Source organism: Vidua macroura, chromosome 14 (genome assembly GCF_024509145.1).
Source record: "Vidua macroura isolate BioBank_ID:100142 chromosome 14, ASM2450914v1, whole genome shotgun sequence".
Lineage (NCBI taxonomy): Eukaryota > Metazoa > Chordata > Aves > Passeriformes > Viduidae > Vidua > Vidua macroura.
This window is the reverse complement of record NC_071584.1, coordinates 9,121,499-9,147,794: the sequence shown is the minus strand read 5'-3', so window position 1 is coordinate 9,147,794 and position 26,296 is coordinate 9,121,499. Positions and strand designations below refer to the sequence as shown.

At 45.8% G+C, this 26,296-nt stretch overlaps 2 protein-coding genes across 2 annotated transcripts in view; both read right to left on the bottom strand.

Annotated features, from left to right (window-relative positions):
- PASD1 (PAS domain containing repressor 1) lies at positions 1-26,296 on the bottom strand. The gene is made up of 20 exons (XM_053989916.1): positions 26,254-26,296; positions 24,782-24,936; positions 23,932-24,023; positions 22,006-22,095; positions 20,806-20,926; positions 19,501-19,614; positions 18,712-18,830; positions 17,869-17,951; positions 14,153-14,259; positions 11,338-11,485; positions 9,305-9,386; positions 7,676-7,799; positions 6,774-6,883; positions 6,215-6,301; positions 5,138-5,296; positions 4,437-4,640; positions 3,417-3,625; positions 2,734-2,826; positions 2,053-2,260; positions 1-844 (listed from the first exon to the last, which is right to left on the bottom strand). Exons 1-20 carry the CDS (start codon positions 26,283-26,285, stop codon positions 674-676), a joined length of 2,508 nt encoding a protein of 835 aa, XP_053845891.1. The 5' UTR covers positions 26,286-26,296; the 3' UTR covers positions 1-673.
- The window catches only part of VMA21 (vacuolar ATPase assembly factor VMA21), a 98,816-nt gene continuing 92,186 nt past the window's right edge, over positions 19,667-26,296 (bottom strand). The window contains exon 4 of the transcript XR_008439319.1: positions 19,667-19,676. The gene's annotated coding sequence lies outside the window, so the exon portion shown is untranslated. The remainder of the gene's footprint in view (positions 19,677-26,296) is intronic.

Below are 26,296 nucleotides of genomic sequence, written 5' to 3'. Positions count from 1 at the left end.
GATTCTTTGTTTGTAACCTGAAAAATATTTGGCTACAGGGAGTAAAAACCATACAAATTTATCTTCACTTGTTAACCAAAAATAAAACACAACAAATATTGAACTAGCTGCGATGTGAGCTGGTATAACAACAGTAAGAAATTCAGGCAAAAGTGGTGTTATGTAAATTAGCAGCATTATCCAAACTCCTGGAAAAAAAACCTGCGGGACTGAGGTATAGAAAAAGGAAAAAGAATTCACAATGGACCTACTACAGCAAAATGAATTATGTACACGATAATCCACTGGTGTCCTGTGGACTGGTACAGTCTATGTGCTCCAAATGCTGGGCTTAAATTCACAGTGACTTTCAGCATTGAAGTCCTGAATGGAAAAAGGTTTTTTCCATTGCAAACCGAGCTTCATGGTGGCCTGATACCTGCCCTCCCTGCAGCAAGAAAGCCACCACTTCCAGTGGCACCACGGTGCTGGGCCAGGGCACACCCTGCTGCCAGAACAGCATCACGGGCTGGCTGCATGGAAATCCCAACAAACGAGGCCCCTGCAGCCGTGCATCCCTGTCAGAGACCATCCCAACCTCTCCCGTGCCGTGCTCCGATGGCGTCGTGCTCCCCTGCGCGCGCGCGGGCGCAGCGGCTGCAGCCGTGTGGTCCTTGTCTCCCAGCAGTGACTTTCAGGGCAGCTGCATCTCGGGCAGGTCAGGCAGGTTGCAGGGCTGGCCCTGCGTGTGGTGGCTCTGCTGCTGCGGGTGGAGGAAGTAGCTCAAGGGGTTCTGCTGCGGGGTGTGGGGCGGCTGGAAAATGCGCTGTGTCGGAGCCCCAGGAACCAGCTCAGGACCTTGCATCTGTTGGGAGACACAAATTTGAGCAGTCAGACCTGCCCCATCACCCAGCTGTCCCTCTCCTGCTGCAGGGCTGATGATAGGACTCAAGCCCCAGCATGTGTGCACCAAGTCCTAAACTTGAGGGTATGAGCTGTGCCCCTCAGGATGCTGTTGGTGTCAGCAAAACCAACAATGCCTGGAGAGCACAGAGGGGGAGCAGGACTCATCTGTCCTAACAGGCTCCTGGGGAGCTTAGCAGGAATGGCGACCTCCAAAAGCTACTTGGAGGTACCATCTGCAGGATGTGCAACTTTAATCTTTCACAGGAAAGATCCAGCCGAGGAAGAGGTCCTAGAGTAACCACTGGTTACCCCAAACACCTGGACTTGCTGTTTCACCCCCTGTTAAAGGCACTGTGTCATCAAACTCTGGTTTACTGTGGCCCTGGAGCTATTCATCTGTTCCAGCATCATTATTCTGCTGTCCACACTGCTGGTCCTCAGGACAGCAATGCAGCCCATGAGGACACATACCCAAAGCAGGGACAGCTCCTGCCCACATTTGCTGACAAGATTCATTTCTCACTTTAAATCCAGTCCTGCTGTGTGGCTGCTTTCAGCTGAACCTACTCCTCTCGCTTTCTTTTCTACTCTCTTTGCCTGGAGGACTATAACTTAACCTCTGCCATCCAGGCAAGACTTGGAGAGCGTGTTACTGATGAATTACTACTTTCAACAACCCCTTTCCTTGGTGGTGTCACTAGTTCAGCATGTACTGATGTAAACTGTGTGTTGAAAAACCAAAATCACCTTGTCCAGAGATGTGTGTTGTGTAATACCCTTCTATTAAAAGGAAGCTGTGATGGCAGCTGATAAAAACCTTGCCTCTGGTGAGATGTAACAGCAGGAGGTATGTTTTCCAAAGACTTTCTCTCTTATAATTTTTCATGACTACAGCAAGCTTCCCACCAGAGCTCCTCTGGATGAAAGCTGTGTTTGAAAAACTGGGTATTTGAAAATACGGCCTTGAGCTGGTGCAGAGTCAGCCTGGAAAGGCTGAGCACCTGGCTATGTGGAGATACAATGGGAATGGAGGATGTCCAAAGGCTGTGACCAGGTTTGATCAGTCAGATAAGCCAAACAAAACCTTCAAAATTTTTCTTCAAAAAACCCCAACCCATCCCTAAGCCATCCCTGTGCCTCCTCAGAAACCTGCTTCTGCTCCAATACCTGAAGGTAGAGGCGGTGCTGCTGAACCTGCTGCTGTGGCCACTGGTGCAGGTGAACTGGTGTGTTGGCCTGGTGGGAAGTGAAGCTGGTGTGTGGGATCATTAGAGACGGGGAGAAGATGGGCGGCGGGGCTGGAGGTCGGACGGTGCTGCAGGTGACTGGCTGCACCTGTGCTGGGGGAGGCAGGGTCTGCTGCTCTGCAACAAACCTGCCACAAGGAGGAAAACCAGGCGTGAGAACCCACACCCAGACCCACCCTCAGAATGGGCACTGGGGAGCCCAGCTGCTGCAGGAACCAGCCTGGAGCAGGGCTGGTCAAACCATGCAGACCTTGCTGACAGGAAGCCCCTGATTCCCCTCTGCCCACAAAGCATGGACTGGAACTACTGAAAATTAAGGGTTTTAAGGTTGTACATTTTCTCTATGTCTTGGTCAAGCATTTTATGCGTTACAAAAGCCAGAAAATGTTTAATTTTTTAAAACGCACTTCATTTATCATAAAGTTCTTTGTAATTAAAAAAATATCCTCAATTTTCTCCTAACTGGTTAGACTTTTGTTTCACTTCAGACTGAGATGATTTGTGTTTACGTGACCAGGTACAAGTTTTTTCATGTCTTTTTCAGTGCCATAAAGTGTCCTGCTAAGACACTGCAGGAAAATAAGGGCCAGCAGAGACTCACTTTCCTTGCTGCCTGCTGGCACTGCTCTGCACGGGCTGGCAACTGCTGTTGGCTGCGGGCATCATGGCTTGGATGGACTGATCCAACAGCATCCTGTGGTGCAAGGAAAACAGAGGATGGTCAGGGAAGGGAGAGGTCTGAGGTCCAAAGTCCTGTCAATCTCTAGAAGCAGCTCCTTGAAAATCCTCCATGAAAGCAGGCAAACCACTACCTTGAAAACAAGCTAATGAAATAGGATGCTTCTTATCACCTCACATCTCTCCTGTGAATACATGCTGAGAAGATTGGGATTGTTGAGAGTGGAGAAGAGAAGGCACAGGGACATCTTATAGCACCTTCCAGTATCTAAAGGGGCTAGAAGAGAGCAGGAGAGGGACTTTTGACAAGGGCATGGAGCGACAGCACAAGGGGGACTGACTTTAAACTGATAGAGGGTAGGGTTAGATTAATTTATGGAAATACGTCGAGAAGAGGAATTAAGGCCCCTGATGATACAGCAGGATGTGCACAGCACCCTGCCTGCCTGCACACTGGGCTCACCCCTGCAGAGGGAACATCCCCACGCTGGCTGTGGCATTCCCAGCCCATTGCCCCGAGCCCAGCCACGCCTGCCCTCCTTGCTGCCCAAGTACTGCTGTTTTCTGCCACTGCCCCCAGGATGGTCCCAGCAGGGCTGTAGGTACCTGAGGCTCCTGTCCTGGCTGTAGTCAGCTGGAGGCTGCCTCTCACTGCTGTCAGTCGGCCCCTGTGCAGCCACGGCGATGGGGTGTGCTTGGGAGAACACCATGGGGTTGTTGTAGAAGGGCACTGAGATGCTCGCCTGCCCTGGCACACACGTTTGCTGGCCTTGGCTTCCTCTCATTGGGTGCTGCTGCTGCTTCTGCTGCTGTACCTGAAATGAACACATAGGTACCCATGTAAGTTTTAAAGCTCCCTAATGGAAGGATAAAATAACCACTTACAGTGGGCAGATGGGAAAAGGATAAGGAACAATAGGATATTGTCCCTGAACACAGCAGTAGGCACAGTATATCTATTCAAAACCACCAACCTATTAGCATTTATTGGCCCTGCAGGGCAGGTGTTGGCATCCCCAGACAGTCTTTCGAGAAATTAAGAGTACAAGGGTAAGGGCACAAAAGGCTTGAGGAGGAAGAGAACAGCTCAACAGGGGAAGTGCAAATCTGAAGTCTCCAAGGAAAGCATCTTATTGGTCCTTTAAAGCAGCAGTTTTGGCTTTTTTGTTTTTGAACAACTCAAGTCTTTCCCATCTTAATAGTGGATTTAGGTCTAGTGATGACAAAATTGTTTTTTCAAAGCTGCCTTCCAAGACTCCCCAGGCAGAGCAAAGTTAATCTTTTAAAATTATACCTACTCCTGTGTTATGAAACCACAACTTTCACTGGCTATGAATAACAAGCACTGTGTTAATGAGAGCCCAGACCTCCCATTCACATCCTCCCCAGTCACCAGGAGGGCTCCAGCAGTCTCTGGGGTGTAAATGCTTTTTGGCTACCTGTTTTTTATTTTTACAGTTGAGTGACATTGTTCACAACTGACTCCTGACACAAATTCCTCAATGCCAGCTCTGCAGTAAAACCAACACAGAGGGGATGCATGGGACCACGGGGAGGAGTGATATGGCAGACAAGTGTTTAGAAGCTGGAAAAAGGGAGGATGAAGCCAATGAAGCAGTCAGTGACCTGGGGGGCTGTGCCACAGGGGTCCCTGAGGAATGGGTGTGGTGACAGCAGGTGGGTGCTGCAGTAGTGCTTTGTCCCCGTGAGGGCTGGCTGCTGGGACTTCTTGGCCGTGGTCTGCCTGGGCGTCCCCTGCGGCGGCGGCCTCCGGGGGCTCGGCTGCTGCACGGAGTTAAAGATGACAGGGATCGGCTGCTGCATCAGCATCTTTAAGTGAAAGAGGCACAGAAGTTGTTGGTTGTACTGCCCAGCAGAAATAACACTGCAGCAGCAGCAGTATCTCTAAATCCAGGGGCAAAATGAACCACGAGTAACAGAAAATCAAATGTTAGCTTGTGTCAAATATTTATTCAGAGCCAGGAACGTTCCAGCTCCATTGTGCCTGCTGAGTTTTGCAGGAGTGGCAGTAGGGATCCAGCAGCACTAACCAGACATGGAACCACCAAGCTTTTTGTGCACAAAAGACTTTGGATTAATTTGGTATTGCTTTTTTTAATCACAGAAATTACTGATTCAATACTCAGCCAGATATTGACGTCACTCATCTCTTGGGAAACACCACTCCCACATCTGAAACCAAGTTACCAATTTGTCAAGAGTTCATCCCTGAATGCTTTTGCCACAGACAATTTTGTTACTGCTCTGTGTGCTCAAAGGAAAAGCAAATGGCTGGTGAGTTTGGGAGCACCAGGGGCAGCAGGTACCTGCAGGTTGGAGTCCTGCACGAGCTGGAGCTGCTCCTTGATGACATGGAGCTCCTCTTGCTGCGTTTTGATGTCAGCTTGCAGGATCCGAGTCCTCTCCTCCAGCTGCTCTTTCAGCTGGTGCATCATCCCCAGCTGGGTGGGGAAATGGTACATGGGCTGCAGAGAACAGAGAAAAAGGACCACATGGTAAGACCAGTCCTGCCACTCACATCCATAGCAATGCTGGATTCAGAAAAATTACTGCTTTTCAGCTTTTGCCATAAAAAATATCATGCTGACAAAAAATGGCAATTGCATATTTAGCCAAAGAGCCACTGTAGTTCCAGAGCAGCAGCACATCTGGCTTACACACAGTGCCTCCCTCCAGGTGCTGGTCTCTATGATTTCTGCATAGATGAAGTGTCTATACATGGGACTCTCCTGTCCCCTCAGGTTAACACCCAGCTGGTTTGGGCTCACTTGTGCTTTGTGGCAGACACTGCATCCAAACCCTTGCCACACCTCCTGGCTGGGATTTCAGTTGTGCTGCTAATGATATTTGGCAGATGCCAGGCCCAAGTTAGGCTGCAAACCTGGGGATCCATCCTTCACACCTACACTGGCCATTTTCAATCTCTGTTTTATTGCACTGACATCAAAGACCTGTAAGGACAGACCTTGTCATTATGGTTTATGACTCATTTTACTTGGGGTTTTTGTTTTCTTTTCTTTTCCTGGCCTAACTCAAACTTTGCATGACAACTCCTTCCTCTACTAAACTCTTCAGCATTGTATCAGCCTGTGGGTAGCTGCTAGAGATTCAGGGAGAAGCCTTCAGCAGCACACAACACTTTTTACAAGTGTAAACTTTCTCCTATGTTATTTCTTTCAGTGTCCCACCTGCTGTCTCTGCTCACTGAAATAAGTGGTTGCAATAAGGCTGTTGCAGGTAAATCTCAGCAGCAGAAAGGGCACAGAAACCTTGTCCCCACTCTGGGATGAACCAGCAAAGATATGAGGGCATTGAACCAAAAGAACCTAGGCTGCTCTGCTGACAGGACACAACAGTGCACTTAACAAAAATAAACCACGTACCATCACAGGGTGCTGGGAGGGCACTGCCAGCTGAGTCACGGGGTGCTGAGAGGGGTGCTCACCACAGGCTTGAGCAGTGGCTATGGCCTAGAAATGAGAACTTTGCCTTACTGTAGGTCCATAGCACCTCTAGTGCAGAGCTGGTGCTTTAACAGCTCATACCAGGGATGAACAAGTGCAGGGAATTGGACAACTGAGATTGGAGATCTGAGGATAAGTCTGAAGAGAGAATTTAGGTTCTAGCATGCCCCTGATAATTTCAAGTCCTTGGTGTCAGCACCCATTTTGGATAAAGGCCATCTCACGTGTACAAACACCAAGAAAAGAGTGTTGGTGGAGTGAAAAGGCATTTAGCCTGGAGGAGCAAACGGAATTCTGAAAGAAGGCAGCAGAGGAGCCTCTAGTATCTCTCCACTGACTCTGCCAGCCAGTGGCACTCCCCAGGAAGTCGCAGCCCACTCAGAGTGTGGGATCCAGCATCTCTGAGGGTGAGATCAATGCTTGTTTTGCTCATTTCACTACAGCCTCAGAAAGGCTCCTGCTCCAGAGGAGCACTGACCTGAGCGCTCCCGGCCGCTGCCAGCCGCAGGGCTGCCTTCTCCCCCGGAGCGCCCGGCACCGACGGCCGGGTGGGAGTGCTGGTGTCTGTGCGCCGCATGGACGACGTGGCTGTGAACGAGACATTCTCTGTCATACAGCAAACCCGTGCCTGGGTACCCTGGCTAAGCCTGAAATCCACCTATGCAGATAGGCAGTGACCCAAACAGTGCCAAAGGGGGTCTTCAACCTGCCCCTCTATGGGCAGTTTGGCTCTCTGCCCCTCTATGGTCCCTCTGGCTCCCACCTCACTTGCTGGGTTCCCTCCTGATGCTAACCCCCTATTCAGCCTGCCCTCCATGGGTGTATCCAGATAAGATCATTCTCCCCACGGCAAGTATCTCAAGAAAAGTCCCCTCAGTTTCCTACCCATGGCCCCATACAGGGCACTTCAATCATCTTGTTGCCTCCCCCAGGGGAAGGATAGCACTGATGGGAGCTGGGATGTAGCTGCCAGCACGGCAGGCATCCTTCTGTGCTCCTTCTGCAGGGATTTCACATGAGAGACCCCATAATAAAACGATATTATCCCAACATAAAACTTTCATCAGTTAGCTTGGTTCAATCAAGCTAGTGAGTCACCTCTTGTCCCCAGAACCACAGCAAACAGCCATGACCTGAGCTGGTGACAAGCCCGGGGAAATCGGCTCTCACACACGCCGTGGGTTAAGAGGGAGGAGGCGGCAGGCGGCCGTGGCTCTGTTGCTGCTCTGTGACTTGTCATGACACGGTATGTCGGTCCCAGGGCTGAGCATTCCCCTCCCACCCCGACTTGGTCACTTCCAGCCGAACCCCAGTATTCTGGAGGCTGCCCTGCTCCCCAGCCCACTGCCTGTCCCCAAGCTGGGCTGCCCCGGCACCTACAGGTGGAGTCGGAGAGGGTGGTGTGCGAGGAGCGCCGGGAGCTGTGCGAGGACAGCGACACTCCCTCCCGGCTGGCGTCCTGGCTGCTGCCGCACTGCCCCACGTCCAGGTAGCTGCTGTGGCTCTGCGGGGAGCAAAGCACGGGCGGTGAGACCGTCAGCAGGAGGGAATGGCCCTGGAAGGGCCCTCCGCCTCCTTGAGCCCTTGTGTGCAGACAAACCCAGCAGGCTGGGTGCGCACACCACCGAACCCTGCTGGCCCTGCCCTGTGCGCCCCCCGAAAGCCCGCAGGCACACGGGAGCCTCGCTCATGCGCGGGGCACCCACCTGACGGCAGCGAGCAGCAGGGCAGGATTGCTCCTCCCTGGGGATTGCTGCCTGTGGCCTGCACGCTGCTGTGCCAGCCTCCTTCTCCCCTGCCCACAGAGCTGTGGGCAACAGGAAACAAGCGGCTGTCAGCCTCTTTCTGCCCGATCTCTTCAGGGATGTCACAGCTGGTTGGCTGTGGTGCACTGGGAATGTTGGGGTGGTGGCAAGGGGAATGAATGAAGGTGGCTGGAAGTGCTACCTGTGGAATAGTTTCATCCACCAAAGAGATGGAGAGAGATGACTGGGAAGGGACAGGGAGCAGCGGCATGGGGACATCAGCTGAAGCCCCAAGAGGACCTACAGCAAATCTCTCCTGAGGGGGACAGGTACTGGGCAGTGCTGAGAGCTGCAATCCCACACTGCTCCCTGGGGAGCAGTGGCTCCAGCAGCCTGTTCTGGGCAGGACCTGGGCAGCAGAGGGGAACAGCCTGAGCTCCCATAAAATAATGTCTGAACAGCAATGAGGCTGATGGAATGACAGCTACACACCAACCCACTTGAAATCACTTTGATTGATGGTCTTATTTGTAAACTACCAAGAGAAGAAACTTAAAAGTAGTGAAAATTATCCTGTTCCTTGGGCTGGTGTGTGGTGATGCCAGACTGGCTCAAGCCATGGAAATTATTGCTTGTGGAAGTTATAGGTCACAATCCTACACTTGATGTGATCCAGCAACTGAGCTGAAATCTTAGTAAGTGTTTTCCCTTGCCTTCCCATCTTCATCTGAGTATCAGTGATGAGCTGGCACAAGCAAAACAGGTACCCTGTGATACTGCCCTACTCTTGGATCCTCTGTGCCTTACTAAGGGTGACAAGCACAGCAATCTGGTCTCCAGCTCCAGCTCTACTTCTCTGCTTCTGAGCTGAGGTGTTTTACCCTGTCGTTTGTATCATGGTCTCAGGAAGACTACAGAGACCAGAAAAGAGCAATGCAATGGCTGAATTCACAGCTATTGTGGAATCAGAGAATGCTTGGTGTTACAGATCATCTAGTTCCAATCCCCCTGCCATGGGCAGGGACATCTTCCACTAGATCAGGCAGTTCAAAGCTCATCCAGCCTGTCCTAAACCAACATGGACAATTTGGAGCCATGCATCGGAAAGCTTCTTAGGGCCTGCCCGAGTCATGACCCAGCTCAAGGCTTGGAATGAGATGGGAGTAAAGAAAATGCAGAAGAACAGATATTTTCTTTAGATTGGTAAGCTATTACTCAGTTTGGTTTAAACATCTCCTAATTCAACTATGAAGGAACAAGGTACCTTTAGAGAAGAGGATGCCAGTTCAATTGATGACTCTTCGAGGCCAAGATCTCGCCTTCTCTCAGCCCGAACTTCTGCATAACTAAAAAAAAAAAAAAAAACCAAAAAAAACCAAAACAAAACAAAAAAAAAACAACAAAAAATTATTTTACAGCTTCTCTGCTGGTAAACTGCCACAACAAGTGTACATTCATTTTCTAACCTGATGATGATGAACAAGCATCCTTTTTTTCCATGGTAGTTCAGTGATCCCTATGACAGTGCCTTGGGCAGGATGAGGTCAGGTCCCTCCTTCTGAGGGTGCACAGAACTGTGCATACATCAGAGTTAACATCCTGCACTCCAGTAGAAGCTCCAAATACAAACAGGCAGCTACACAGGTGCAATGTGAGTGCAGGAACCCCTACAAGGAGCCTCTGGAATTGTGTATTTTCTTTCCTTACTTTTTCCCTCTGAAATAATGAAATATTTACAGTAACAAATGCCACACGATTCACCACTGGGATAAATTGGAGGGGATGTTTCAAAGACTCTCTGAGTGCTCATACATCGTGGGCACTGAGAAATGCAGACTTTAGGGTGAAGAAATATTAATGACCTGCAACCTTAGTGGGAGGCAAGTGAAGTTGCTGAACCGACCTCACTTATGTCATTGTGGCAATGAATTTTCCTGAAAGAACATTTTAACTTGCGTGCTTCAGTAACATATTTTAAGTCTTAACTATTTGAGACAGAATTGAACTTCAAAATCTCTTTAGGACTACATTGTTAGGTTTAAGAGGCACTGGAAGCAGAAAGAAGAAACAAGTTCATGCACAATAAATTCAGCCCTTAAAGTGAAGCTGAATTCCCTGAAGAATTGCAGAAGTAAGACAACTGAGAAGTTATCTCTCTATGTAATATTTTCTTATGTTAACACTTCATATGTAGTTTATACCACAGATCACAGAATCAGAATCAATAGAATTTGGGTTGAAAGGGACCTTAAAAATTATCTGGTTCCAAGCCTTCTACTGTGGGCAGAACACCTTCCACTAGACCAGGTTGTTCAGGGCCCCAGCCAACCTGGCCTTGGAATTATTTCCAGGGATGGGGCAGCCACAGCTTCTCTGGGCTTGCAGTGTCTCACCATTCTCACAGGGAAGGATTTCTACCTAAGATCTAATTGAAACCTATCTCCTTGTTCTACAACTCCATAACTCCTTCTCTCATTTCCTTGGAGCTCCCTTAGGCACTGGAAGAGGCTCTAAGGTCTCTCTGGAGCCCTTTCTTCTCCAGGCTGAACAACCCCAGCTCTCTCTTCCTGTCTTCACAGGACAGGTGCTCCAACCCTCTGAGCATCTTCACGACCCTCCTCTGGCTCGCTCCAACAGACCCATATATTTCATTTATATAACATTTACTAGTGTTTGCTCTTCCAGATGTTTGACAGAAAAACAGGGGGACAGAGAAAAATTGATTCTTGACAGTACAAAAATACAGTGAGCAATATGTATTCTCAAGTTAATAGAGCAAACCAGTGTGTCATTATTTTTTCAAGCCCTTCAGAAAATACATTCTTACTCTTCACATAGTCTTTTTTGAGATGGTTGTGGTAATCCAGCAGATTCCCCTCCAGAAGGTGCATTCACAGAGCATCCTACACATGCACTGCCTTCCAGCAAGGGCTGCAACTCAGCACAAGCAGCTTCCCACTAGGGGGGGATCCAGGGCTGGATTTGGGTGAGGAATAAGGCCTGCAAGCCAGCAGCTAACTTCAAGTCATAAATATTTAAAGCTCTGATCAAAAGGTTTTGTAGGAGTTATATGATCTCATTCATGCCCAGAAAGATGTCTGATTCCCAACAGCTTTAATTCTTTCTGTGGCCATGTCATCACTAGGGACAAAAGGGGAACGTAATACACTGATAGATTTGGCCAAAGCTGGCTTCCAGGCTTTTGGCTCATTTGGTTAACATGAAACAGAACTAGAAAAAGCAATGGCTGTACACTGAGACATAAGACACTGTGAAGAGTTTGGTGCTTGCTCCTACCTAACTACCAGATGAGTGCAAACGATGAACTCAGGCTTGGAGTTCCACTGGTGGTAGGTGATGTAGTAGTGTGTCTGCAGCCATATCCACTGCTGCCCTTTGGTCAGGAACCGATAGTAACAGGATTTTCCTTTTCCAAACTGCATCACTGTTTAACAAAAAGAGAAAGCAATTTATAGCAAACAGGTGTTTTATGGTGCAAAAGTGATCTAATCACCATTCAGTCCCACACCCCTTTCCCAGACTGGGGCAGTGCTAAATTGTTCTTGAGCTTTATAAACAAGACAGATGATACATAACCATGTACTCAGCTTTTGTTTGGGGTCATTCCTGCTGACTTTCAGGAGTGCCCTTTGCTATTTTGAGATTTCTCTTACAACTGGTATAACTAGCTACATTCTTATAACTTATGGGCTCCCTGAAATAAGCATAAACAACATTAATTAAAGAAATGATTTGTCTTTCATAAGTACATCAGAATGCATTTCAAAGACTGAAGATGTGAAGCAAGAATCCTAAAAATGGCACAAAACAACAAGATAGTGGAGTTTTAACTGAGAGTTTTCTTCTAAGACCTGGCCTACTCCAACCTGGTATGTATTATCAGGCTATATTCAGAAAAATCTCAGGTGCTGTAATACAACTGGAAAGTGGTGAGGGGAACTACGTGAAATAACCACACTAATTGTTCCAGACTGCTGGGAGTACAAAATGAAACATGCTCACTTAAAGTACCCACAATTAATGCAAAGTAAAATACAAACATGGTTTAAACAAACCCATTTCACTTGACAGTAGGCAAGATGTCTGCCCAAAGTGTTGACATGACAAACAGGAACCTAGAAAGCCACGCTAACCCAAGTGTGTTTTTTACTCACCTGCACACCTCTATTTTGTTAAAATATCAGGACTGACTTCTTTAACGATCCCATTAACAGTGATGGGCTTTAGATGAAGCACTTAGCAGAGATTTTCTGGCTAACATGACATGCTGGGGATCCCTCAGTTCCTAGTCCTGGCAGATATGTCCTGAAGCAACTTCTCTAAGTCACTTTGCCAGCACTTTACTTTGTTTCCCTGTGCAGTAAAATGAAAAGATCCTTTCCTACAGGTGTGTCGTGAAAATATACTTCTAATAGGTAAGAGGAATGCCTGGATGATAGAGATATAGAATATAAATCACCAAATTGATTCTCTGCTGAATGATCTGACCCACTCTCAATACAGTTTGTGTCTATACCAAGCTGCACATGCATTACCAAAAGGCCACTGTCTGGTTAAGTATCTCACTTGTAGCTGAATTGTCTTTTAAGCAAAGGACACTAAGAAGTACTCTACTTGACAGCAGTTAAAATACTCTGTCAATATTCCCATGTACACTTTTGCTGCATTTGACACAACTTGTGTGTCCCCCTGTCACAGCTTCCTCTATGTGCTCAGCCAGGCAACCCAGTTTCCTGGCAGCTGCTGCACCAGTGCTTTGCCTGGACAGGGCAGAGCAGCCAGCAGGGAAACCTGACATGCAGAGAAGTATTTTTCCCCATTCTCTTCTAGGTCCCTCAGCTCCTCATATATGTAAGTGGTAGAGGGTTTGTGGTAGAGATGAGGGTGGTTTGCAGATTTTCTCCAGTGGGCTGTGGGGCTTCTTGGTGGAGTTTCTTGGTCCCAGCATCGTGCTGCTCTGCATCTCAGAGCAATTACAGCATCCTGCTTGCTCCACTCTCTGGGGTGTCCTTGTTTCCTTTGAACAAAACACTCTCCTTTCAAGTGGAGATAGCAGAGAGACAGACAGTGTCCCCAACGTGAAACCTGTAAGTAATATTTCTTAGCAAAATACCTCATTACCTAGATGCATTTTACGAAGTATGTAGTTATTTTTCATTGCAGTGCTTGGCAATGCAAAACCATCACAGGACACATGTAACTCTGGCTCAATATCTCAGTCTGAAATGCACCCAATAAAATGGAAAAATCTGGGTTTTGGGGATAAAGCATCTCACAGCTGGTAGGAACTGCACACTGATTAAGAGTAGACCACACCTGCAGACACCTTCTGCCCTTCCTCATATTAGCTCCAGCCCAGAGCAGGACACAGTTCCTCAGCACTGGGCTGCACTGCCGTGGAAATCATGTGAGTTGCCCTTTTGCCCTGGCTCTGACAGGCCACATTATTTCTCCTTGCACAAAAATAAACTTCATGGACCTTCTTTGGTGTTCACACATTAGCCTGAACTTGACTCTTCTGCTTTGTTGTTTTCCTTTCAGTTTTCCTTTCCAAACATGAGCCATCTTCATCCACAGGGTGGGTACTGTGTTCAGTACTTATGTATGCAAAATAATTCTGAATCTCCAGAAGCATTTTACTAATGAGTAAGTGAGGTTCACAGCACCTAATTGCAAAGGCAGATGGTCCAAATTATGCTCTCAAAAAGTGTTCTGGTGAGCTGAGCCTCCTGGCTAACTCCGGAGCCCAGGGGAATAGCAAGACCCCATGAACTGTGACAAATCAACAAAACTCACAGGGCAGAGGGGAGATAATTCTGACTCCCAATCTTTTAATCTCATTTCACTCTGAGACAACCTGTGCTCAAACAAGGTATCTGCCAATTTAGAAAACTTGCACAAACAGTTCTTGATCTGAGGAATTCTCAAGATTCCAGCCTCCCAGCTAAGTGTCAGCTGTGACAGTCTGGCATGGAAAGGGAGAGTTCCCTCACGTTCCCGAAGAAGAAGTCTTTTGCAATGACAGTAAAAGGTTTTGCACAAATGACAAAGGAGATAGAGACAGACACATTGCAGAGGCAGGGCAACTTACAGTGTTCATGGCACCTAGCAAGAAGCTCCAGGTCATCTGCGTGGTAGTAATCATACCCTGATGTTCCCAGAACCTCAAAGGGTAAATATCCTATAATAGGTGGAGCCCTAGAAAGGAAGCAAAGGGCAGGGAGTGAGCACAAAACTTGACACTTTGACATCCTGGCAGATAAGCTGTGATACCAGCAACAAACACCATCGTTCACTTGGCAGGGAAATCTGGAGTGGATTTTCTTATAGGCAGTGATGCATTCTCATACACAGACAAAAAAACCGACAGCAAGGGAGAGGTAAAAATTGAGAAAATGAAAAGGTGTGTGTTTACTGTTTCACAGCCTATTCATTATGTGGGTGTAGAGAAAGGCATGTACATATGTGAGTGACTCAATTCATTAAGGATGCTTGTGAGACACAGCGTGAGAAATGCTATGGCTGATCCTGCACATAACAACTTGGAGCTAGAGTAAAATTATCCAGTAGGTTGGATGTAAGTGTCATCTGGGTAGTAACTGTAGAAGAGAGAATAAGTGGGAAGCTGCAGTGTGTGTCAGGACCAGCTTGGGAAAAAGTAATTGCTCCCCTGGAAAAGCTTGGGAAACTACAGCAAACAAAACTTTCTGTGCTGGTAGTACAGATAGCAATAGGCATGGGGCTGATTTAGGGCTGATTTAGCTTTGGTTGGTAGAGAAGGAATTGATGAAAGTATTTAGATAGGCACGTTGCAATGACTTACCTCACTATTCTGCTATCAATTCTAGATTTTCCTTTTTCTAGGCAAAACATGAGATATTTTTAAAGCAGGTATCCTAACACAGCCTTCACCGGAGCCTGATAACTTATGATTATGAAACAACACTGAAATGTGGGGAGAAAACCACTGTTTTTGTCTCTGCTCCCCGTATCAGCACATCACTCTCCATCTCCCAGTGCTCAGGTACACTCCTGCCTGCACCACCTCAAGCACTCAGCGAGGCAGGACCTGTGCTAATGTGGCTGCAGGATGTGCTGATCGTGTTCACCTGCCAAGTTCAGTGTGTTCCTCAGGAACAGAGCAAAATGGTAGATAACTCAAAATGGGGCAGGCTGAAGGCAAAGGTGCCTATCAAACCTGCCTCTCCTGCTGCCCCTCTCCTGGTCAGCTGAGTGCTCTTAAGGAAGAAGGCCATAAAGTGGCCAAGACTATGAAGAAAAAGTTATTTCAGTGTATTACACGTGGGTTTGGATGTATCAGTCCTGAGTTTCTTGGTTATTACTGTGTGAAATTCTCTCTTGGCTGAGCCACCCAGCTCCACATTTTTCCTTTTGAGAGACACAGTGGGCATAGGTTATTCAGCCACAGAATAACCTATTATTATTAATTATTATTATTATTGATATCAGAGAGCCCAGGCAGGTCTACAACCTCCCTCCTCCCCACAGCTGTGGGCAGTCTGTCACCAAGAAATGGGGAGAGAAGGACAATTTGCTTAACAGCAGTCCCAGGAGGAGCAAGGTGTGAGCAGGAGCTCCTGAGTCCCAGCACAAGGGGTCAGCTGGGAGAGCCAGGCCTCCACTTGACAGCAAATCCCTTGGAACAGAATGTGCTGAGCACATGGTGGTCTCTTCCACAATACAGCTTCATTTATTTAACTTTTCATAGCACTCTGTTCCTTTTCCTCATGTGACCCAGATTTCTGTTAGTGATGATAATATGTGTATTTATTAAAGTGTCCTTGCTGTCTCTTTGGCAGAGTGCATCACTGTTTCTCCTATTTTTAATGACATGCTTATATTCAAGACAATAGTGTCTTTCAGATGCACATCAGATAAACATTTAAGCTGATCAGGAAAGTATTATGCTTTCCTGAATATCACCAGAGCTCTTCATAAAAGAAAGCAACCACAAAATGCTCCTCATCTGTCATTTAACAGGAGATGCCTTGTGGAGCAATTTAAAAGTGTCTTGTTAGCTTAAGTTCTAGCCCTGAGATCTGCAACTTGCTGTGCAAATGGGAATGCATAGTCTTTAGAGAGCCTTTTGGGTGCAGTCTTTTAATAAATGAAGGGAAAATAAGAACAGTACCACAGTGAAGAAGAGAAACAGACCATTATCGAAGCTGATGGGTTTCTCTTCCTCTACACATATTTACATATAGATCCAGAATACAGAATTTTCCTATTTTTCTCATGTTTTTCCAGATCTATGGAATGTTTTTATTGCATCTGTCTTTACTCTGATTTGAATTGTGATCATGACAGCAAAGGTCCTGATTCCAGCTTCTGCTGGGTACCCTCTGCCCCTGCTGATGCACACCTCAGTGTCAGGCAGCCTGTGGTGATGCAAATCAGCAAGAAACAGAACATTTCCCAGTGTCCTGCAGATTGTACTGGAGAGAGTCTGGAATCAGTGATTAAATGAGACAGCTCCCACGATCTCCTGCTCTTTCTTGGGTCTGAGCTCACTGCTTGCATCTGGATCTGTCACAAACTCTGCCTCAGCATCTGCATCATCTTTATTTCCTCTCAGTAGCAATGCCTTCCTCTCTGGGGATATCAGTGGGACTGGAGTGTCTGCAAGCACCCAGAACAGAGATTCCCCTCTGAGTCATAACCCAGATTCATCAAAAGACTCTTTGACAAGTTTCAAAGTAGCTCCTACTCACCTTTTTCACAGGAGCTGCTGGGACACAGCCCTGTGGAAAAGCAGCTCACTGACGTGACGTGAGGGGCTTAGGGCTCTTTTACAAATCTTAACATTAATCAGCTGATTCTAAAAATGTGCATTATCAGACAGGCCAATTAAAGTCTAACAAAGCCACTCCAGCAAGATCTCATCTCAATTAATAATTATCTGACTGTCCCAAATCACCCATAATCAACTGTAGGGCTGTCACAGGGTCAGTTCCTCCATGCTTCAAGGCATGATGTGAGGCACTCACCTTGTGTTCTGTATAAATGAAAGTTATTACTCATTTTTATTTGCTCTCTCTCTTTCTTGCTCTAAATGTGGAGATGGATGATTTTTTTCCTCACCAATATTTTTTTCCTTAGAGCCTTATTTACTAGTCTTCTGTTTTTAGTAATGACTACCTTTGCACAGCTCACAAGGGGAGGGATAATGAAGAGGGCAGGATTTTGCTTATGCACATATGTCAAATACAGAGAAGTAAGAGTGAATAAAACCCTCCAGGTTCTTTTGAAGAAAATTAATCCTGAATTAAGCAGCTTAATAAACTGGTTCCAGTCTATTTCATTCACCAAGCTGAATTCTAGCCCACCATATTGCATTATCAAAAACTAATCTACAATTAAATAATAAAATCCACTGTTTTTTATTTTGTTTTTAGAAATTCTATCATTTCTCAAGGTGAAAAGTCAAAAGTTTGTTGACACAGCAAAGGATTTAGGATTCCTAGAAGCTGCAGTTGAAGAACAGAGGAGCTAAACCAATATGGGGAATGTATTAGGACCCACACTGCTCACTTTCAATGACTTATTATCTTGATTAGGAGATAAACATTCTTCTAGACATTCTCCATGGTTTCTTACTTGCCTAAAATATGGAAAATAATGAAGCATTTAAAGATGCCTAAGAGCTAAGTTCAGAGTATTGCTACTTACTACGTTGCAAGTAATTAGAACTATTCCATTTGGGATCTCGGGCAATAGGTATACAAAGTTTTCTATTTTTAAACTACAGTTTATTTATTCTTCAGGGACTAAACCCAAATCTTTTACCTGTGGTCCAAGAATAAAAACTTCCATTCTAAACTATGCCTCGATGTAAATTCTTCACATGGCTCTTCAACGTTGCAGAGCTCCTGCAAAATAGTGGATACATTCAGACATTTAATTCTATGAAATGACAAAAGTGCCTGCTATCAAAACCTAGCATGCATCTTGTTGATATAATAAACCATAGCAAAACACAGTGCTTTTAAAGCACTTGACTTATTTTTCTCTAAGGAATGTGTAAGACTTGTTTTATAGATGCATGAGCTGATGAAAAATGGCTGAATAGTTTACCTTGAGCTGAATTTCAGAGCTAGGATAAATAGTCAAAGAGTCTCGTCTTGCACTCTCGAGGCAAAATTCCCCAGCTTTTTGCAAATACTGGCATTTGAATATAGATGACAGCTCCAGGTCCAGCCTCTAACTGAGCTGGCTAATGCCCTCTTGAGCAAGCAGCTCCTAGGGTTGTTATCCCTGCCACCTGTGCCACGGGACATTTACAGCCCAGCAGGAAGAGGCCAGGACACACGTTTTCAGTGTTTCAAGATGCAGATGACTTCCTTGCACAAAGGAGTGGTGGATGCATGTATCTGAAGGCTGCAAATTCCCAAGTGGTGTAAGCAGGTCACCTTGCCCTGGAGCTTCCCAGGCTGCCCCCTCCGAGACAGCCCATCACAAAACCACCTCTTCTCAACAGCAGCTCCTGCTTTATACCTCATCTTTCCAAAATACATACTTATGTCATCTCCCCCTCCCAGCCCCAGCCACGTCCTCTGTTCTCTGCTGCCCCTGTGCTGCCGTCCCCGCTGCCGGCGGTGCCGCGGCTCCCGCGCCCAGGCTCGGGCTCACCTTTAGGAACTGCGGCGTGACCAGACGAACAGTCGCTACCAGGCAAATCTGCTCCTCCGTGGCTGACCTGAAAGCCCGTGCAATAGCTGACTCAAAGCCATTACAGGAGGGTGTAGGCACTGGAAACAACCAGACAATTTATTTAAGAAGAAGAGGAAGGAGAGGTTTCTTGTCGTGTTAAGGCAGGTACAGTGACTGAAGAAACCCAAGCAACAAACTCCTCCTGCCCACAGGGTGATGCCACACTGATCCACGCTGATGTTATTTAAAGCATGACCCTTTAGGCTCCAAGTTACACAGCTGTAACCACCTACCCTTGGCTTGCAGGGGAGCTTTGTAAGACAGCTTGGAGCAGCTCACAGTGTGCAGCTGCAGTCTCCTTGTCAGTCTTTCTCCAGGCTAACATTTGCAAGATTCAGGATTTTGCAGGCACCTCAAAGTACTTAATCTCTGTAAAGTGTCATTTCACTGCCACAAGTGAAACAGAATACCATATTTTTTCTGGCTATTTGAATAAGTAGGCTGCTTTACAATTGGCAGTGGGTCAAACAGAGGCATTTTCAGTCTAGTATCAGCTTTAGGCACAACAGGCAGGAGAGTGCACTCTTCTGATCAACAGACCCCCCACCACTTTTGTGTGAAAAATATATCCAATGTATGCACAGCTCATTCCATCCCTGACAATTATGGGGCATTTTCAGCAGAAACAGAGCCTTTAAGATGGTACAGATCAAGACAATTTAAAGGACAGAGGCAGAGATACAAAGGTAGGCTGGAACAGTAACTTACCATGAGTAAAATATTTAAAATCCACTACAAATTTCACATATTCATACATCAGGGGTTCATTTGGATCTAAGCTGCCTCTTGCTAAATGGCAACAAAACTCTATTTGTTTTTCTGCTGAAATGAGAGAAAGGGAGGGAGACACAGACAATGTTATTAGAACTCTGCACTTTAGCTCACTCACAAATTTAATTTACCTACCAGGTGGTATCTGAGCACACCCTGCTGGGAAGCTTCTGATACCCAGAAGTAAATATATAACTACTAGGAGCAATTATCATGTTTCTGCTTGAGGAAATGTATTCTCACCCTTTTTTGCTGTCTTTGCAGTCACCCCAGTAAGCTGAGTGTGAATCCTGGTCAGCAGGATTCTCCCCTGACTTCATGGATGTAGGATTTCATGCAGAGCAGTTACATGGTATTGCAGAACTCTGCTCTGGCACTGCTCAGTAGGACCAAAGGGCACTGAACTCACCCTAAGCCCTTCCATTAACAGTGGAGGGCACTGTGCCAAGCTCTAATCCAGTTTTCTGCCCCAAGTCTGAACTCTATGGATTAGACCACATGGCCTTCAACCTGAGGGAAACCTCCCCCAGGCAGAGCATCATCAGGCTGCTCAGAGCATCATCAGGCTGCTCAGAGCATCATCAGGCTGCTCAGAGCATCATCAGGCTGCTCAGCTCCCACTGGTGCTTATGGGGCAGCAGGGAGGGGAGCCCAGTGCTGCTCGGTGGCCTTGCCAAATCCACTGGGAAAGGGGTGCGGGCTCAGCACAGGCTTCATGGAACACAGGTGCTGGAAAAATGCTGCTGCCTGCTCTGGTCCTGGGGACATTTTCTGTGGCGAAGGGACATGGGACAGCAGCCAGCAGTACAGATCCAGATGGATTGTTCAGATAGGAAGGCTGTTGCTTAAGTTACATGAGGGCTTCTCTTGTGTCCTGAGACATGCAAGCTTCCTAGGGAAAAACGGCTCTGCTAAAACTGTTTGGGATTTCTCAGTTTTTTTTGTTTTTTTTTTTTTTCCCTTGAGCCCTCACTCCTTTCTCAGGGTTAGTCCAGCATCCCATCTGGGAAAAAGCATCTACCATCTAAGGGGCAAAGCAAATGGTAAAACAAAGACTGTCCTAATCAAAGAGCAAGTACTGGGAGCACATAGGAACATTAGAGATGTGATGCACTAAAACCCACAAATGCAGCAAAACAGAAGTGGCAGGCAAGAGCCAGCTGGAGAGCTCTGTGCAGACTTCCCGGGGAACTGTTTACCTCTGGCAAACTTCTCTCACTGACAGACAAGAGTAGAGCTTACCATTTAGAAAATCAGCTGCAACAGGATCTGTCATGAGCACATGTGGAGAAAGGAGCTTGTACACCTCGCTCTGCTCCCCCTCAGGCAGAAAGTTTAATATATTTTGGTCCACCAAATCTGACTGATACAAAAGAATGCTTTGTCATGTTCAGCAGTACAGCCTGACACAACCACATGCTTTTTCACCCCTCAGGAGAGCACAGACCTGCCAGTCTTGTGCGAATGCCTAAGATAAGGAAGCCCAGTCAATCTGCAGATGGATCTAGGGCAGAATGTAACCCTTAAGACTATTTTACCCCAGGATTACTATCTATTTGCAAAAGGTTGAATGAGTCACAGAGGTTGTCCTTCAGTTCAGACAGATACAGGCTGGAGAAGAAACCCTGGTACCCCAGAAATATAACATGATGAGAAGTGAAACATTTTTCTTTGAAAGCATGACACAGAAGGAGAGTTCCTCCCTACATCCTCCATTTGTCTTCTAGGCTGAACATCTGGCAAAATCAGCTTGACCTGCAGGTGATTCAGTGCTCATCAACCCACACATCATGACTAAAGGGGTTCTACCAAAATGTCAGCACAGATTTGTTCTTTGCACACATGACATTCAGGTAACTGTGTGCTTGAATTTTCCCTCATATAGGGCATCCTTGGTGCTTCATGCTTGGCACCAGATAAAGAGAAAAATGTTTTTGAGGGGCCAAGCAGAAATTTCTGCACCTGACAACTAACTAGCTTCTGGAAGTTCTCCTAGAAAACTCTGAGGCCACACATTTGTTACTAAAGGCTATGGGCTCAAAGTAGAAAAACCCAATGTCATTCAAAGAGCATAGATTCAGTTCTGAAATAATATTTACATTATCTAAGAAGAGCTCCAGCACTTATTTCACAATCATAAGATTCTCCATTAACCTGGTGGGTCAAACACACCTCCCAGACCTTTAGATGGATTGCCAAGTGATGAGTTATGAGCACAGTGATTTTGCATAGTTGGGGTTTTTTTTAAGCTAACTCATAAACCCTGTGAGAGAATCTGTTATTCACAGGAACTTGAGAAACTCCACAAGAGTTTCTTGGTTGACCTCCCACCCACAGTCAGTTCCCTGTTTGGTTGGAAAAAACCAATCCCCAGCCCTGCATTGACTGATTTACACTAAGGAGGGGAATGAGCCTTCAATGTACTGCATGGTCAGAACTTACCGGTAAGTGTCCTAGCAGAGATGAAACACTATCAGATACATAAATAATAATCCCATCAGTGGTAAGAGCAATGAGAAAGCCATCTAGTGCCTAATGATAATAGGCAGAAGAAAAAAAAAAAAAACCAGAATTATGCAATGGAAAACCTTAAAATATTTTAGACACATTGATTCTTTAGTGATGCTTCTAACAGCTTAAACCTAGCAGAGATTAATCAAAGAAATGACAATTCAATGTGGAAAAATAAAAATTACACATGCTGTCTAATTCAACATTCTTTTTATATTCTTATTTTCTCATTCTCATTATTATTAAATTGACTTGTATTTCTCACCCAGTGAGTATTTATTTAACATGAAGTGAGATGGTGATGCTTAGAATTTCAACACCCACACAATCCTGCTGACTTCAGTCACTTCATTATGTGTTCTGAATTACACAATAGTTAACAAACTCAGTGCGTAAGGAGATGTCAGATATTGTGGCAAATAGAGCTTTGTGGATGGATAGATGGATGGATAAGCAGAAATTGTATAACAGAAAAATTATACAATTATGTATTTTTAGCATTTTATGGACAATATGAAAAAGATCTAAAGCCTTATTTATTTTGCTTAAAGCACTGTTTTGTAAGGCTAGTGACAAAACAATTTTAAGGCTTGTTTTGTTTCCCCTTTCTCATTTGCAGTGGTTTCTGTCCAAGAGTTAAACCTCTCTGTCCCTTTTAAATCACTGCCTGTGCTTTTCCCCTTGGATGCTGTGATCTCCCTATTCTTTACAATATCTCCTTGTACCATTTACGCAGTGTCTGTCCTTATTCTTCTCTAACATCAAGATCTGGGAAGTTTAATAGCTGGTCAGCACTGTGCACAAAGCCAGCTCTTCTAAAGACACTGTTAGGCTGCTCTGCAGCTTAGCTACAGGGAGCCATAGATGCAGCATTCACCATCTCCCCCACCTCACTGCCAGACTCTGCCTTTGCTCAAATTGAGTCCTCTCTGGAAAAAAACCCACTGATTTTAAGCAAACTGTTCAATGGTCTACCAGAGTCTGGCAAGCCAGCAGTTATTAGAGGGCTTGCTCTTCCCCACCACTTCCAATCTAAGGGGGGAATTTGTTTTGATTCAGCTGGAACAAGCTAGCTTGTTTGGCAAGAGAGATTCCCAGAAAGAATGAACAGACTTTTCCAGAGAGGTGAGTCATGACATCCTGATGAAAAGGAATAACTAAGACACAGCAGCACCTCCCAGCTCAGCCCAGCATACACCCTTATTTTGGTGGGGCAAAGAGCAGCAGCTGCCCACGCAGGGTAGGAGATGTCCCTGCCAGAGGAGCGTGCAGCACAGACCCAGAGCCACATCCTTACAAGGGGAGAAATGTACGTTTGGGGGATGTTTCTGGATCAGCAAAGCATTTTAGAGGTGGGAGTATAAGAGCTGTTTTCCTGAATGCACTTAAAGGCAATTCAAGCAGAAGAGGCAGTGCTCCCATCGAGAGGACAGCAGTGCACAGGCAGCAGCTGCAGAGGCAGCACAGGCAGTGCTGCCTGGCTAATGGGATGTGGGAGGAACAGAGCTGCTCTGTATTTTTCAGGTCCTTTCAAGTTTTTCCTAAAACTGCCAGCTCCAGTGGCTCTTCTGAGAAAAGGAAATTCTCTTTTTCCTCTCTCACCAGGCCAAATCTGGGCCAAATCAGCCTTGATTCCCAAACGAAAAGCCATTTATCGTTAAGGGGAAGCAATCTTATTTTTAATTCTCTCTTTGAAAAGCATTTAGTACAATATTAGTCCCTGTCAGGTTTGTATTGTATGTGCCAGCAGAGTAGAAATCATTAACATTGGGCCCTACAGGTGAAAAAGAATTGTATATCCCTGAACTACTCCACTGAACTGATTATTTCTCACTAATCTATTTAATTTCTTCTTACCTCTAACATCAACTGGGTGAACTCCTCGTTGCTAAGAAATGAAGGCTTCCAGTCTTGTCTAATCTGACAGGCTTCTGTCTGTGCTGTGATTTCTTAAAGAGAAAATATCAAAAAAGCAACATGACTCATGCTACTTGGATTTTTTTTCACTTTCAAGTAACACTAGATTTCTTTAAAGAGGCTGTTGGAGGAATCATCCTCATATCATTCTTCACACAAAGCCTTCTTGCATGCAATAGTCATTTTCCATGCCTTCATGATACAAATGCATTAGAAATCAAGAAAGGGAAATGGAGACATTTTAGGTGGCCTGAAGACAATCTTAAAAAATTAAGATCAATGGGCTAATTTTAGAGTAGTAGAGCATCCTTGTGAGCAAAGGGTGTCTGCAATTCTGGAGCCGTTTCTTTCAACTCTGGAGCTGTTTCACAAGCTGCTCTTGTGAGAGCCCAGGCAATAGGACAGACTTATCATCTCCTAATCCAAGAGACCTGGGAAGATGGCACAGAATACTCTCTCCCCTGACTTCTGTAACGGGCACTGTTCCTCAGCTTGTCTGTTTGGGAGTGCACAAAGCAGGCCAGGGGATATGGAGGCCAGTGAGGGTAATGATGCATCCACAGTAAAAAGCACACAGCACTGCATCTTTTCAAATCTGTCTGTGTTTAACTGGTCAGCAATGTATTCAGCCCTAGCCCATCTCCTGCCTTCTTCTGCCCCTTGCTCAGGCTTGTGTCCTCTCTGGGTGGCTGAGACGCTTGGGAAAAACAGTTTGCATTTTCTGAGTGGAAACTGGCTGCTGGGCAGATGCAGGGCCAGCACCCTCCTTTCTGTACCACCACCCCAGTACCTTTCTGTTTCTGTAGGAAGTCGATGGTCCTCTGCAGTATTGTGGACTTGTCCATCTTGAGAGGGTGGCCGTGGCCCTGCAGCATCGTGCAAAGCTCTTTAATGAGGACATTGAACTGGTCTCTCCTCTTCTTCTCAGATTTGTTGCGTGATGCCCTGGGTGACAAAAATATAAATGCCACTAAGCAGAATGGAGGACCTACAGCACAAACCAGGGTGAGGTGATCTACCCTGCCCCAGCAAAACACTTTAAATACAAGAATCTAAACTCTGCTGGGAATGTTTATTTGTTTAAAATTGGGCTTGCATACAAAGATTTGGCTGGTACTTAGAGCCTTATAGCAAGACTAAACTCACCAGCAGCAAGGAACACCTGGAGGTAACACATATTTGGGTTCATTTGGGAAAGTTCATATCCTTACATACATTTCAGCAGCAGTTCCCACTGCAAAAGTAGTGATAGTGAAGGTGTTATGGAAAAAATTCCTCCAGTAAGAGAAAAGTATGTTCATGCATAATCATGTTTTGCTCACTTAATTTTTATAAACTTTTGTTTTGCAGTTAGTACACACACATATAAATGTCAAAATGTGAAGGATTTCTCTGATTTGCACTTGCAAAAGGAGCTTACCAAGAGACAGCACTGTGCAGAGGCAACTGAACTGCAGAATAAAATCTTGTTGTAGTCTTGAAAATCTACTGCTGTGATATATGAAACTGGGAATGTTACAGGTCTGGCTGCAGAACTACAACTAGTTTTCAGTTCACAAATCAAGAATATTTATTAGGCTTTCCCCCTCCATTAAAAACAATAAAGGAGAAAGCAAATCCATTTTGTTCCTTTCAAAGTGTTCTTTCCAATGCTCATATCTGAGATAACACTTTTCATACAACCTCTTCCAGTAGTTATTAATTTGCTTTACAAGTGTATTCATGATGATACATGCTTCCTGTGATCTAGACTGAGGGTGGTATGCAGAAAGCATTTCCATTCATATTCAGGTTGGCATTTGGATGTTTTCAGATCCAGCACTCACGTTCACAGCCATCTCTGTTTTGGCACTAGTGTACAACGACTAAATAGAACTGAGCCAAGTGCTTCTCTGACAGGAGACTAAGTCAGGCCTGTGCTAAAGCAGGACTGCTTGGGGAACTCTACCCCAGGTGGGCAGAACTGCTTGATGCCAATAAAATCACAGTTCAGGAATCTGCCTCAAGATAATAAATAGCCATGGGATAGCACGAGATCCTGAGGGCACAAAGGACCACTCAGCCAGATAACCCAATGTAGGGGTGGCCAAACTCTGTGAAAAGCCTAAATGGTGACTTAAATTATGCTGCTTGCGGTCAGCTATACAGAGCCTGTAAACTGTGTGGGAGCTTTGCCTCTGACATCAGTGGGGTCAAGTTCACTGTCAAGCACTGGACAACACAGCATTTACAGTTCTCCTCCAGGAGTGCATCCTGGCATACCTCTTTGCCCTGTCCTTCTCATCTTCATCCATCAGTTCGTTTA

What these genes read in the sequence shown, in the direction of transcription:
- PASD1 (XM_053989916.1), bottom strand. Translation starts at nt 26,285, where the DNA reads ATGGATGAAGATGAGAAGGACAGGGCAAAGAG. An exon ending in TGCAGGACTCCAACCTGCAG is followed by an intron (nt 4,641 to 5,137) that starts GTACCTGCTGCC and finishes TTTCACTTAAAG; the next exon opens with ATGCTGATGCAGCAGCCGAT. An exon ending in GCCAGCAGGCAGCAAGGAAA is followed by an intron (nt 2,261 to 2,733) that starts GTGAGTCTCTGC and finishes TCCTTGTGGCAG; the next exon opens with GTTTGTTGCAGAGCAGCAGA.